The sequence below is a fragment of the Lissotriton vulgaris genome, chromosome 1_1, assembly GCF_964263255.1.
Source record: "Lissotriton vulgaris chromosome 1_1, aLisVul1.2, whole genome shotgun sequence".
Taxonomy (NCBI): domain Eukaryota; kingdom Metazoa; phylum Chordata; class Amphibia; order Caudata; family Salamandridae; genus Lissotriton; species Lissotriton vulgaris.
Window position 1 is genome coordinate 535,408,618 of NC_141685.1, and position 13,478 is coordinate 535,422,095.

Below are 13,478 nucleotides of genomic sequence, written 5' to 3' on the forward strand. Positions count from 1 at the left end.
AGGCACACCAAAATACAACTTTTTCCCAATGGCAGGCATATGGGTTCATGTTGGAGAGATGCATGAATGCCAGAATAACATCACAGACTTCAGAAGGAAGGCTGAAAGCTGTTAACTGTAGCTGCCCAATCTCTATGCATGGAGGTGGAAGGTGAGCAGGTTTGGGTGCAGGACGCTGCCCTGTTGCTGCGACAGAAGATTCTCCAGAAGAGGCAGCCTTAGCAGAGGACTGATAGCCATGCTCAGCAGCTCAGGATACCAGACTTTTCAGGCCAAATCCTGAGCCACAAGAAACACGTGAGCCCGGTCATTCCTGATCTAGTTGGAAACTCTGGGCAGGAGTGCTATTGGAAGAAAGGCGTACAGGAGGCTGGAGCTCTACTCGAGACTCAAAACCTCTCCGAGTGAGAGCCACTTTGGAGTTGTGGACGGTTAATGCACTGTGATGTAGCGTTCTTTAAATATGTGAGTCTTCAATTCTTTCCTAAAATGGAGCATCTTGGGACACTCATTGTGGATACCGGGATGTTATACCAGATGCTTGGTGCACAGATGGCAAAGGCCTGTTGTCTTGTTATCTCTTTTTTACAATTCTTAGTTTGGATTGTGATTGGTCCAGTCTACTGGTGTGCCAAGAACCATCAGAGTTGGTAAGCTTAACTGCAAGAAAACCAAGGAGCGAGGTGTGATGGCTTTATAAATGGTGCAGCTGGTTTTGAAGATGGTATAGGTTGGCAAGGGAAGCTATCAAGGAAGGGTATGTTATCTTTGTTAAGGCCATGGATGAGAAGTGCTGCTGCAGTGTGTAGGATGTCCCAACCGGGTGTCATTGTAGAGCCTGGGAAGGCAAGAAGTGGGGCATTACCACTATCCAGATGGGAGAGTACAAGGGCCTGAACAGCAATTCTGAAGTCGTTGTCTAGAAGAAACAGTTTGACTTTCTTTAGAAGAAAGAGCCGGTAACAGGCTGCCTGTGTTTTTGACAAAGTGACTTCCATAAGAGCTATGTTGCTGGATTCCATAGCAGGTTCTTGAGCTATAAAATGATCCCTAAAAGACTACTTCACTAGAACAAGTACTAAATAGCCTACATTACATTGGTCCAATCCCAGCTTCCATCAATAGAGGTACACTCTGGGACCCTAATATTTGCAGCTCTTCATACATTTTCAATCACAATGTTATCCTCCAACAGTAATAAATCGTTGTTGCAAGGTCAACAAGGATGTCCTCTAGCTCTATGCTTTCTGGGCACCTATCAGTTACTACCACCTCTGACTCTGCTATTACCATTTCAGCTACCATGCCAGCAACGTCCTTTTCAATTTGCTACAGCTGCTTCCACCATTTGCACAACATTTTCCACCATTTGTAGTATTTTCAACATGGAAAAGAATGCTGCCATCTTGCCTCGCTGACCAATTTCAAGCTCATCTGCTGCCATATCTTGAATAGAGTTCTCCCCTTCCAGGATGCATTTTGTAGGTACAAGAGTATCACATCACTCTCTCATGCTCTCACCAGCTGCTTTTTTCCAAATAGCTGTAACTTGATGAGAGTTACAGCTATCGCCTTCATCCAAGGACAACGGTCACTTGCACTGCTGAGTCTGCAATCACTCAATCCAAAACAAAATGCTGACCATTAACATGGGGAGTACTCACCAGTCACCCTCAGAAGGACTCCTTGCATCAGTTCTAGTTCATGAGGAGGCACAACAGCCACGGAAGATGGCGTCTGGGACCCAAGTACCTACTCTGTGATGGACATGCCATCCTGCTCCTTCTTTGGGGTTTGAGAGAGTAGTTCGGGTCGACTTGTCTTGGCCATCACATAATGATGGCTCCATTATCTAAAATATCACTGTCAGTTCCTCTTGGGCCATCATCCGGGCCACAGAGTCCTGCAGGAGGAGTAAACTACCAGGTAAGCAGGATCAGCACTGAGAGCTTGTACAAAAGCCATCATTTGGGTTGTGTCCTACTTCCACCATCACTCTTTTACTACTTTTAAAAAAAAGAAAAAATCATTTGTTTTGTAAGTTCTGATTTACTGAATCTATAAGACTGGAGTACATGGGGGAACATAAACTAAATATGTTGGAAATATTTTCAATTTCTTTAAATGTGCTTTAAACTCTCTGAGTTTAGAGTCTGCAAGGAGAAACATTCATGCTAAAGTGATACACTTCTGTTCAAATCTTTAATATTCAGGATAATTATGTGTTCAAATCTTTAATATTCAGGATAATTATGTGTTATGTGGCTGTTGTGTTCTTTCTAACTCCCAAGCCAGTGTACTACCCCGTCAAAGTGTTTTAAAATGTAATTGCTCCAGTTTTTATGCATGTTCAGAGCTGCTTCCACATTAAAAAGAGACAACTTTTTAAAGGGGTTTGAACTAAAGATGCCCTGCCATACCATGCTTTTTGACAGTTTGAACAAATGAAGAAATGTTCATCTTGTAAACGAGAATGTCCTAGAGAAACATGAGCTATTGGTCTACTTGATGGTGAAATTATACGAGTCAAGCAATCAGAAAAGCAAGTAGATATATGCCGACTCTTTTTGATGCATAGTCCAGAGGAACTACAAAATACACAAATGGAGAAAGTGCTTTCCTAAATCCTTTTGAATTGTACCGATGCGAATCATTTGCTGCTGAGCTGCTTGGGGCAGCATTGTGATGGTTTAGCTAAGTAAACAGCATCTGCGACAAAAGAAAATAGATTTTTGAAAATTTCTGAGGAACAAGAGTTTTATCAGTACTACTATTCCTCTAGTAGTAGAACTAGTAGTGAAATAAAACAGTACTATGTTGAATTTATTTCTGGAAAAAAAAATCAAATGTTATAGTAACCTTTCTCTGATACGCTGGGAGCTGGATTCATTGAAATATGCCCAAGCCGCAATACAAACTAGCGGTCTGAGAAAATCTGGAATAGTCTTGTACTTTCACAAAACAGATGTGATTCCTATGAACTCCCACTGAAAAAAAATATAAAAAGTGAATTATGAGAATCAGCCAATTGGAAATATGTGGACAAGTGGACAAGTGGTGTGCTGGGGCTGTCAATCCATAGCTCCTCTTCCAAAATCCAGAACTACGTACAACAATTCCGGGTAGATATAGTTGCTAGCTGCAGCTAAAAGCCAGAGGAAAGATCATCGTGCACAAAGTGAAGCTGCTTCTTTTTCAAATAGTCAAACTCATCTTCACTCTTTAGAAACCTTTATAGGATTAAAACACTGCATTTTATAAAAGTTCTTCTAACAGATTTTGAGATAAACACCCAAATGGGCCCTTCAATTTTGCAACTGGTTCGGTGAAGCGTTGATCCTTATTTGTGGAGGCCAGGTAACTAAGCAAAGGAAAGCATAAAAGCTGAAGATTTCACATAATTGACTAAACAGAAACAAACTCTAAAGTACAAACAAAATATCATTTGAAAGCAGCCTGCAGAGGAATCACTGCTTTTATCTATGACTTTAAATAAAAATGAGTTTGTAATACTAGATACATTCTGTCATTGATAGTATCTGTAATAACAGTATGATTACATTTGGGTTACATGTATTTCAAGGTAATTGCTATATGTGCAGGATGTAATAACTGATTGAGGACAGAGATAAATACTCTTAAGTGGAAAAACACAATGACAGTAGAATAGAATGACTATACAAACTATGTGCTAAAAAATATATTGTATTACGGGCTTACCAAAAATAGACTGTATGGATCAATCCCAAAGTAGTCCTCAAATCTCCACTTCCATGCTTCAATATCATGATGCTTAAAGTTAATGAGAATATCAGTAAGGGAGTCATCAAGGGCACCAGACTTCCATTCTTCTCCAGTGAGAAACTTGTGGATGTCAGACAATGTTTGCCGTGTTAGGATTATCTCAGCATCATAATGGACAGCATCGTGGGTCTCATCGGGCTAAATTAAAGCATTTAGTTAGCTGAAAATTGCAGACAGAGTTTTGTCCTTTGGTTACATCAAAAAGATCTCACTATGTTGTGTTCTTTTCCAACTCTATATTACTTTTAGCTAAATTAGGTTAAAACAATTTCTGGATGTATAACAGTTTTGGAAAGGTCTCAATGGTTAACTGCCATGGTACTTAGTACTAATCAAATAAACAGTTCAAGGTTCAAGGGATTAAATAGAACAATAGGCCACTATCAAAACCGTACAGAGACGAAAGTTTACTTACCTGCATCACTGTCTCTTTCGTCTAAGGAACTGCATTCATTTCAAATAATTCTTCCACATTAGACAGGAGTCCAAGAACAACTTTAAAACATCAGTTTTATAACCAATCTGCTTTATTCGAACAAGCCTGTGTTTTAGTATACCTGAAGTCCCACAAAATGTTTGGGCACAGTGGTAATCTTAGCTTTTTTATATCTGGTTAACTTTAAAGAAATAGATTTTGGCAGACGAATCTAGCACAGATACCCATAATACACAACAGGAAAGAAGCTTCTTTTTTGGTGCATTGTTATAACATGGATATGTGCTTTCAGAACAGAGTTGAAAGCAGTACCGAAAATTGAAGGAATGGCTGACAAATAGACACTTATCAGATATGGCTGCTTATTGCTGATCAGTCCATTGGAAAATCCGCCATCGGCCTAGAAATCAAGCAGTAGTGATAGACCAAAGGGTGGACTTAACAGGTTGTTGTTTGTTACACTTTTTAAAGAGAAGTAACTCTGAATACTTCAGTATAGAGAAGTACTCCCAACCAAGCGGAAAAGAAAAAGCATGAAATAACCATGATGGGTGGTTGGCTAACTGAAAACAAGGCTCAACACAAAAAAGCAGTATCACAGTTTTCAAGTTATCTGCCTTGCTAATGTTTAACCAAAGGTCTCTTTAAAATCCCAAGTACATAAGGAACTCTTTGTAAGAGAGGAGAGGGACACACATAGGCAACCTGTACAACTGTAAACTATTTTATAACAACATTGTAGACAATCATAGGAAATGGGTATAAACCAGGACCAGAGTATTTCAGTTGAATACAAACATGATCAAACACCAACATTGTGTCAATTTCACTAAATATTCCACCAAATATAACCCCACCAATTCAGCGACATTGTGCCACCATCTCTTCTGTGATGACTCCTCACTCCATCCATTCCTGTGTGGCTCCATTTTGATGTGATTAACCCAGGTACACACAGTTATCAGGACCTGGTATTGACAATAAGGAGTAGTTTCTTTTCTGTAACTCCAGTTCTGTAGTGGGGGTATGTCTGTTATAGTCATAATCTAGTGAATAGTCCCGCCCATGTGCATGGACCCGGGAGCAATCAAGATTAATCTCTTAAAGTGTCGAAAAAATGCAGAACTGCACAGACACTTAAGAGAGAATTTAAAGACATATAATGCAGCCTATAAACAGGCTACACTGTCCAGTACTTCAACTAGAAATTCCACCTAAAATCCACAAACAGCAAAGCCTGTCCAGATTTCCTTTGCCCTAGCAGCAAAAACCCTCTGAAATGATAGAGAGGAAGACATGGACAGACAAGCCCCATAGGCTGCCATTATGTGGCTTAACACAGGGTACTGTGCCTTTAAGAGAACTTTCCAGAACTTCACAGTATCCCAGAATGCACTGCAGGTCCCTTTTACTTTCAGTTCTTTTTGAAGGCGTAACACGCCAGACCTGTAGCATTCCTTACATGAATATCTCTACACCTGGGAGGAGGGCGGGCGCTTATGACTATAACAGAGATACCCCCACTACAGAATGAATATGCTACTTACTAGTATGCATCTGTTCTTGGCATGTAGGGCTGCTAACATTCATATCTTTGCATTAGATCGCCACCTAGTGTTGGGTCCGGATGATCGCACATTGTTGTCCTGGAAGAGTCTTCGAAGTATCCTGAGATGGGTGGCTCCTCCCCTGGACTACAGTGCGCATGGGCATCGGCTCCATCCCCAGATTGTTTTTTGCCATTGTGGCAGAGGATGGAGTGGCAAGTGTAAAGGATGTCCATGCTAATGATTAAATACAATAGTATATCTGCAGCTGCTACAGGCACCGGGGAGGAGGGTGGGCGATATGAATGTTAGCAGCCCTACATGCCAAGAACAGATGCATACTAGTAAGTAGCATATTCAGTTCGAGGCATGTGGGCTGCTAAATTCATATCTTTGCATAGAATACATAGCAGTCCCTCCATCAGCGGCGGTTGCCCGTGCCAGCTGCAGAAACCTGAAAAAGTGTCTTGAGAACAGCCTGCCCTACAGCCGCTTGCTGTTTGGAATGTACATCAACACAGTAGTGTTTTGTAAAGGTATGTGGTGTAACCCACGTGGCTGCTCTGCAAATATCCTCTAGAGGAATGTTTCCAAGGAAAGCCATGGATGCCCCCAACTTGCGTGTGGAGTGTGCCTTTGGGGGTATTGTTAAAGTGCGCTTGGCTTTATGATAACAGATTTGGATGCACTTAACAATCCATCTGGCTATTCCTGCTTTGGAAATTGGGTTGCCTTTGTGTTGTGGTGAGAAGGCAACAAAGAGTTGTTTTGTCTTCCTAAAGTGTTGTGTCCTGTCTATGTAGTACATCAATGCCCTCCGTACGTCTAAGGTATGGAGCATCCTCTCCGCCACTGTTTGTGGGTTTTGGAAGAATGCAGGCAAATCGATAGTTTGGTTGAGATGAAAGTGTGACACCACCTTTGGAAGGAATTTGGGGTTAGTACGTAGTACCACCCTATTTGGATGAATCTGGATGAAAGGCTCTTGTATCGTGAGTGCTTGCAACTCACTTACGCGTCTTAGTGACGTAATGGCAATTAGGAAAGCAACTTTCCACGTTAGGAATTGCAGTTCGCACGAGTGCATTGGCTCAAACGGTGGTCCCATCAGCCTGGTGAGGACCACATTGAGGTTCCACACGGGAGCTGGCGGTGTTCTTGGGGGAATGACCCGTTTCAGGCCTTCAAGAAACGCTTTAATGGCAGGCACCCTGAAGACTGAGAGATGCTGCCTATTCTGAAGGTAAGCTGCGATGGCGGATAGATGTATCCGAATAGAAGTGTACGCTAGTTTGCACTTGTAAAGGTGTAACAGATAGCAAATGATGTTAGGGATAGACGCATCTAGCGGGTTTATGTCATTGTTTGCACAGTAAATGACAAAACGCTTCCATTTTGCGGCATAGCATGCTCTGGTAGACGGCTTCCTCGCCTCCTTGATGATGTTCATGCATTCAGGAGGTAGGTTCAGGTATCCAAACTCTAAGACTTCAGGAGCCAGATCGCTAGGTTGAGCTGTTGCGGATCTGGATGCTGAATTTCTCCATGGTTCTGCGTCAGAAGTCTGGGCGTGAGGCGCAGTCTTTGATGCGGGACCACTGAGAGCTCGAGGAACGTGGTGTACCATGCTTGGCGCGCCCACGTTGGAGCAACTAGGATGAGTGTCATGGAGTGTTGCCGTAGTTTCCTCGCCACCAGTGGTATCAGGGGTGTCGGGGGAAAAGCGTAAGCAAATTTGCCTGACCAGTTCATCCATATCGCATTGCCCTGCGATTGGGGGTGTGGGAACCTGGCGGCGAAGCTTTGGCATTTTGCGTTCTCCCTTGTGGCGAACAGGTCTAGGTCTGGACGCCCCCACCTTTGGAAGTACGGCTGGAGTACCGATGGATGTATCTCCCACTCGTGCATTTGATGACTGTATCTGCTGAGCAGATCCGCCATCTGATTGTCCTTCCCCGGGAGGTGTTCTGCCATGAGGAAGATGTTCCTCTGAATGGCCCACTTCCACATGCTCTGAGCCAGGTGAGACAGCTGTGGTGAGTGAGTGCCCCCCTGTTTTTGGATGTAGTACATTGCGGTCATGTTGTCCGTCCGGACTAACACCACTTTGTTGCACAGATGTACAATGAAGGACTTGAGCGCCATGAAGATCGCCATCAGTTCTAGATAGTTGATGTGCATCTTCTGTTGCTGCGTCGTCCATAGTCCCTGCACTGTGTAAGTGAGCAGGTGTGCTCCCCATCCCTGGAGAGATGCGTCCGTTGTCAGGATAACCTGTGGCACTGGCTCCTGGAACAGTCGGCCCTTGCAAAGGTTGTGTGGAGTCCACCAATGCAGAGAGTTGTATGCCCGACTGGTAACCAACACTAGGTCTGTTAATTGTCCCTGAGCCTGTGTCCACTGATTTGCTAAGCACTCCTGGAGCGGGCGCATATGCAACCGTGCGTGAGGGACTATGAAGATGCAGGAGGCCATCATGCCTATCAACTGCATGAACACTCTTGCTGGAAGCGAGTGTCCCGGTCTGAACTTCTGGATTAAGGACTGCATGCCGTCTATCCTGACCTGGTTTGGTTGTGCCGAGGCCGTCAGGGTGTTGATTGTCGCACCCAGAAACTGCCGGACGTGTGCCGGCTGAAGGTGTGACTTCGGGTAATTCAACGAGAAACCCAGGTCGTGAAGGAGGTGAATGGTAGTCGACATGTCCGCGGCGCACTGCTGTTCCGATCTGGCTTGAACGAGCCAGTCGTCGAGGTAGGGGTAGACATGGATGTTCTGCCTCCTGAGGTGCGCTGCTACAGTCGCCAGACACTTGGTAAAGACCCTTGGGGCAGTTGTGACTCCGAAGGGTAGGACTTTGAACTGATAATGCGTGCCCTGGATAGTGAACCTGAGGTACTTTCTGTGGGACGGATGTAACGGAATGTGGAAATAAGCATCCTTGAGATCCAAGGTTGCTAAGAAGTCTCCTTTGTTTAACATAGGAAGAATCTGTTGCAGTGTGAGCATGTGGAAATGCTCTGACAGTATGTACAGATTGAGGGGACGGAGATCCAGAATTGGCCGTAGAGATCCATCCTTTTTTGGAATGAGGAAGTACAGAGAATAAACCCCTGTGCCTTCCTCCCCCACTGGCACGAGCTCGATTGCCCCTTTTTGCAGCATCACCAACACTTCCTGCTGCAATAAGTGCAAGTGCTCTGCGGACATAGGCCTTTGCCTTGGTGGAATGTTGGGTGGAGTGGACTTTAACTCTAGACAATAACCGTACTGGATAAGCTGTCGCACCCACCTGTCTGTGGTGATGTTGGTCCAGACGGGCGGGAACTGTTGTATTCTCCCCCCGACAGGTGTTAAATGGTCGGGGGGCAGTGACAGAGAGTCACTGGTTGCTTGGGGCAGAGGAGCGTGAATTGTTGCCTCCTTTGCCACGTCCTTTGTTGCTGTTTCCCCTGTAGCCCCTCTTGTTTTGTTTGGGGTACGAGGACTGTGCTCCACCTCTAGGGAACTGTGACTGTTGACCCATCTGTCCTCTGGTGACTCCACGGGCACCTGAGCGACGAAAATTATTGCCCCGAAACTGCTGAGATTGTAGGGCCCCCATCGATTTAGCAGTTTCAGTGTCCTTTTTAATCTTTTCCAGGGTGGTGTCAACATCTGGACCAAACAGTCTATCCGGATTGACTGGTTGATTAAGTATGGTTGTTTGAATGTCAGGTTTGAACCCCGATATGCGGAGCCAAGCCTGTCTTCTGAGCATGACACTGGTGTTAACGGCCCTAGCGGCTGTGTCCGCGACATCAAGTGCGCACTTTATGGCCGCGTTGGAGATCAGTTGTCCCTCTTGTATAATCATTTTGGTGCCCTCTTGAAACTGCGGAGGCAGGTGTTCTACAATCTGCTCTAGTGTGTCGTAATGTGATCGATCATAACGTGCCAGTAGTGCCTGTGTATTTGCAATACGCCAGAAATTGGCAGCCTGTGCAGCCACTCTTTTGCCTCCTGCCTCTAGCACTTTGGACTCCTTATCCGGGGGAGGAGCTTCACCCGTTGTTTGGGAGTTGGCCCTCTTGCGTGCGTTTGCTACCACCAAGGAGTCAAGCGGCAACTGTCCTCGAATGTATGCAGGGTCTGCAGGCGCTGGTCTGTACTTTTTTTCAATACGTGGGTTGACCACCCTCGCCCTGGTAGGCTCTTTAAAGATGTCCGCAGCGTGCTTGAGGACCCCTTTGAGCATAGGCAGTGTCTTTACATTTCTTTCCGAAACTGAAAATGTGTCGAATAGAAAGTCTTCCTCAACTGGGTCAGCATGCATGTCCACATCATGATTAGCAGCTGCCCTCTCAATTAGTGCATGAAAACCTGCAGAATCCTCCGTAGGGGATGCACGTGTACTGAAGGACTGTGGGTCTTGCCCCACATCTAGGTTGCCTTGGTCCCCCATGCCATAATAAGAATCTGGCTGTGCATCAGGTTCATTTACTGGGAACGTGTATTGTTCATCTTCACCATAGTCCCCACTGTCAGAGTGGTCTGGAGACGGTGTTGGGCTCCTTCCCAGAGGAGGCAGAATAGGTTCCATGAGGACTGAGGCGTCCTGTGGAAACTTCTTCTTCTTTAGGGGAATGACGTAGGATTCCACCGGCTGCGAAGTGATCTTCCTTTTATAAAGGGTTAACTTCCCCGTGTCCGCGTCTATAAAACACTCCGAATCCTCTTCAGGGTCGAGCACTTGACCCGAAGATGTCCCCGCCGTAGAAGAATCCGACTTCTTTGGCGTCGATTTCGAGGAAAAGGCCTTTGGCACCACTTTTGGCGGTAGAAGGAAGAGGAGCTTGCTTGCCGGCTTGACCGGGACATCTGCCGCCTTCTGCGTCGATGGCGTTGGCGTCGACGAGGAAAAAACCTTGTCCTTAATTCTTTGTAGTGAAGCAGCCACGAGAGATGCGTCGGTGACCGATGTCTTTGGCACCGACGAGGTGGCCTTGCCTTCGGATGCGACGTTCCGTTGGTCTTTTGGAGGGATGGACGGCGCCGACCCCGAGTCCCTGGAGCGATGCGCAGATGTCCCCGTTGGAGCCGGTGCTGTGTCGGTTGCTTTAGCAGGCTTCGCCGGCGCCGGCGCGCTTGTCTTGTGCGTGCCACCCTTCTTAGAGGATCTCTCCTCCGGCGCCGATTTCGACCCTGTGGAATCGCCGTGTTTCTTCGACTTCTGCGGACCGGAGGTCGACGGAGTCGATGAGGCCGCCGGTTTATTTGTTTTTGCCGTTGCGACCGCCATCTTAGGGACGTTCGAGTCCTTAACTTTCGGTTTCGGTTTCGGGTCGGCCATTTTAGGTGCAGTCGAGACCGTTGCTTTCAGTTTCGGTTTCGAAACCCTAGGCGCAGCAAGTATGTCCGTGGCCGGGCCGACAGGCGGGGCCGTGGCTTGCGCTACAGGGTCTTGGGTAAGGCCGACAGGCGATCCCGCGACCCCCTCCTGATGTTCTTCAACTTCGGGGCATAGCTCGTCCCCTGAGCTATCTTCCTCGGCCCCATAAACCATCACGTCGTCCCCTACCTCGTCGACGTATTCAAGGCCCTGACCCACGACTCCGTCGTCGTCATATTCCGGATCGGCCTCGACCTCCGTCTCGGGCGGGGAGATTTGAAGATGATGGCTCTGGTCCTCTTCTTCTTGGTCGCCGAAGATGTTATCTGGATCCGGGGCCGCCTGTTTGGCCACAAGGCGCACCGCGCGCCGAATCGTGAGAGTTTTCTTCGACCTGAACTTCGCACAGGCCCGGCAACTTCCTTCGTCATGGTCTGGCGAAAGGCACTTATTACAGACCGGGTGTACATCTATATGTGGGTATTTGGACCCACAGAGCGGACAGAGTTTAAACGGACTCCGCTCCATGCTGGGAACTTAGTGTCGAGTCGCGATGAGAAGGCCTCGATGTCCGAAGAGTTGTAAGAAACTCCGGTGATTCCGGCTCCGAGAGACGGAAGAAACTCGAGACCGTACGCAAACAATACCGACGTAAAGAACTCAAAGCCTTTTGGCCGTAAAAAATGATGTTTATTTGGTTCCGACGGAGAGACGTCGAGACCGCATCCGAACCCAATGGCGGAAAAAAACAATCTGGGGATGGAGCCGATGCCCATGCGCACTGTAGTCCAGGGGAGGAGCCACCCATCTCAGGATACTTCGAAGACTCTTCCAGGACAACAATGTGCGATCATCCGGACCCAACACTAGGTGGCGATCTAATGCAAAGATATGAATTTAGCAGCCCACATGCCTCGAACCTGGAGTTACAGAAAAGAAACTACTCCTTCTGTAGTAGGGGATCTCTGTGTATAGTCATAATCTAGTGAATAGAATGGCAAGCCCATCCCCACACCAAAGCGGCGGTGGAGAAAGAAATCAACACCACTATTGTGCGAACAAATTCCGCAGCGAAGCCTGTCCAACCTGAGCATCTGCTCTGGCATCAGTGTCCAGACAGTAATGCTTAGCAAAGGTATGAACCGACTTCCACGTGGCGGCCTTGCATATTCCTGCAATCGGCACATTACGGAGCAAGGCTGTAGTGGCAGCTTTGCCCCTGGTGGAATGAGCCTTAGGCTTACCTTCTAAGGTCTTATTAGCTTTCTGGTAACACAGTTGTATGCAGGACACAATCCACCTAGAGATGGACTGCAAGACCCGTCCTGACTGATCCATAATTGATGAACAATTGGTCTGACCTACGAATATCTTTGGTCTTATCCAGATAAAATTTCAGCACCCTCCTAACATCCAGGGAATGCAAGGACCTTTCCGCTGGAGACGAAGGATTCTGAAAAAACGTAGGCAAAGTTATAGTCTGGTTGACATGAAAATCAGAAGTAACCTTGGGAAGAAATTTAGGGTGAGTACGCATAACAACCTTAGCAGCATGAAATACAGTATAAGGTTCTTGGCAACACAACGCCTGAATTTCACTCACCCTGCGGGCCGATGTAATGGCCACGAGGAACGCCGCCTTCCAGGACAGGTGCTGCAACGAAGCCTTATGAATGGGTTCAAAAGGCTCCTTCATCAATCTGGACAGCACCACATTCAATTCCCATGAAGGCGAAGGAAGCCTGACAGGAGAGAACACTTTCTTCAAGCTTTCCAAAAAGTCTTTGATCACAGGGATCTGGAAGAAGGAAGTCTGAAGGGCTTTTCCTGTAGGCAGTCAATGCAGCGAGATGAACCTTAATGGAATGAACATTAAGGCCAGACCGCGCCAAATGTAGAAGGTAAGGAAGGAGGACTTCTTCCTTGCACGTCGTAGGGTTAAAGTTCTTGGACGCACACCAGATATAAAACCTCTTCCACTTGTAAGCATAAGAGGTCCGAGTGGAAGGTCGCTTAGACTCCTTCAGTATGTCCATGCAATCTTCGGGCAGATTCAAATGGCCATATTGCACGATCTCAGGAGCCATGCCACCAAATTCAAAGACGAGAAGTTGGGGTGCAACATCTGCCCCCCGAACTTCGTGAGAAGGTCCGGCCTGCACGGCAGCCGTATGTGAGGAAGGAGAGACCGGTGAAGCAGGTCCGTGAACCATCACTGTCTGGGCCATTCCGGGGCAATCGGGATCATCCGTGCCCTGGACTGAGACAGCTTGATGAGCACCGCTGGAATCAGGGGAATGGGTGGAAAAGCGTACACAAA

At 46.6% G+C, this 13,478-nt stretch overlaps 1 protein-coding gene across 4 annotated transcripts in view; it reads right to left on the bottom strand.

Moving 5' to 3' along the window:
* CLCC1 (chloride channel CLIC like 1) overlaps positions 1 to 13,478 on the bottom strand; it is a 274,427-nt gene that overhangs the window by 149,853 nt on the left and 111,096 nt on the right. For all 4 annotated transcript variants that reach the window (XM_086953903.1, XM_086953902.1, XM_086953905.1 and 1 more), the window contains exon 5: positions 3,721 to 3,942. In XM_086953903.1, coding sequence (XP_086810029.1) covers positions 3,721 to 3,942 — 222 coding nt within the window. The remainder of the gene's footprint in view (positions 1 to 3,720; positions 3,943 to 13,478) is intronic.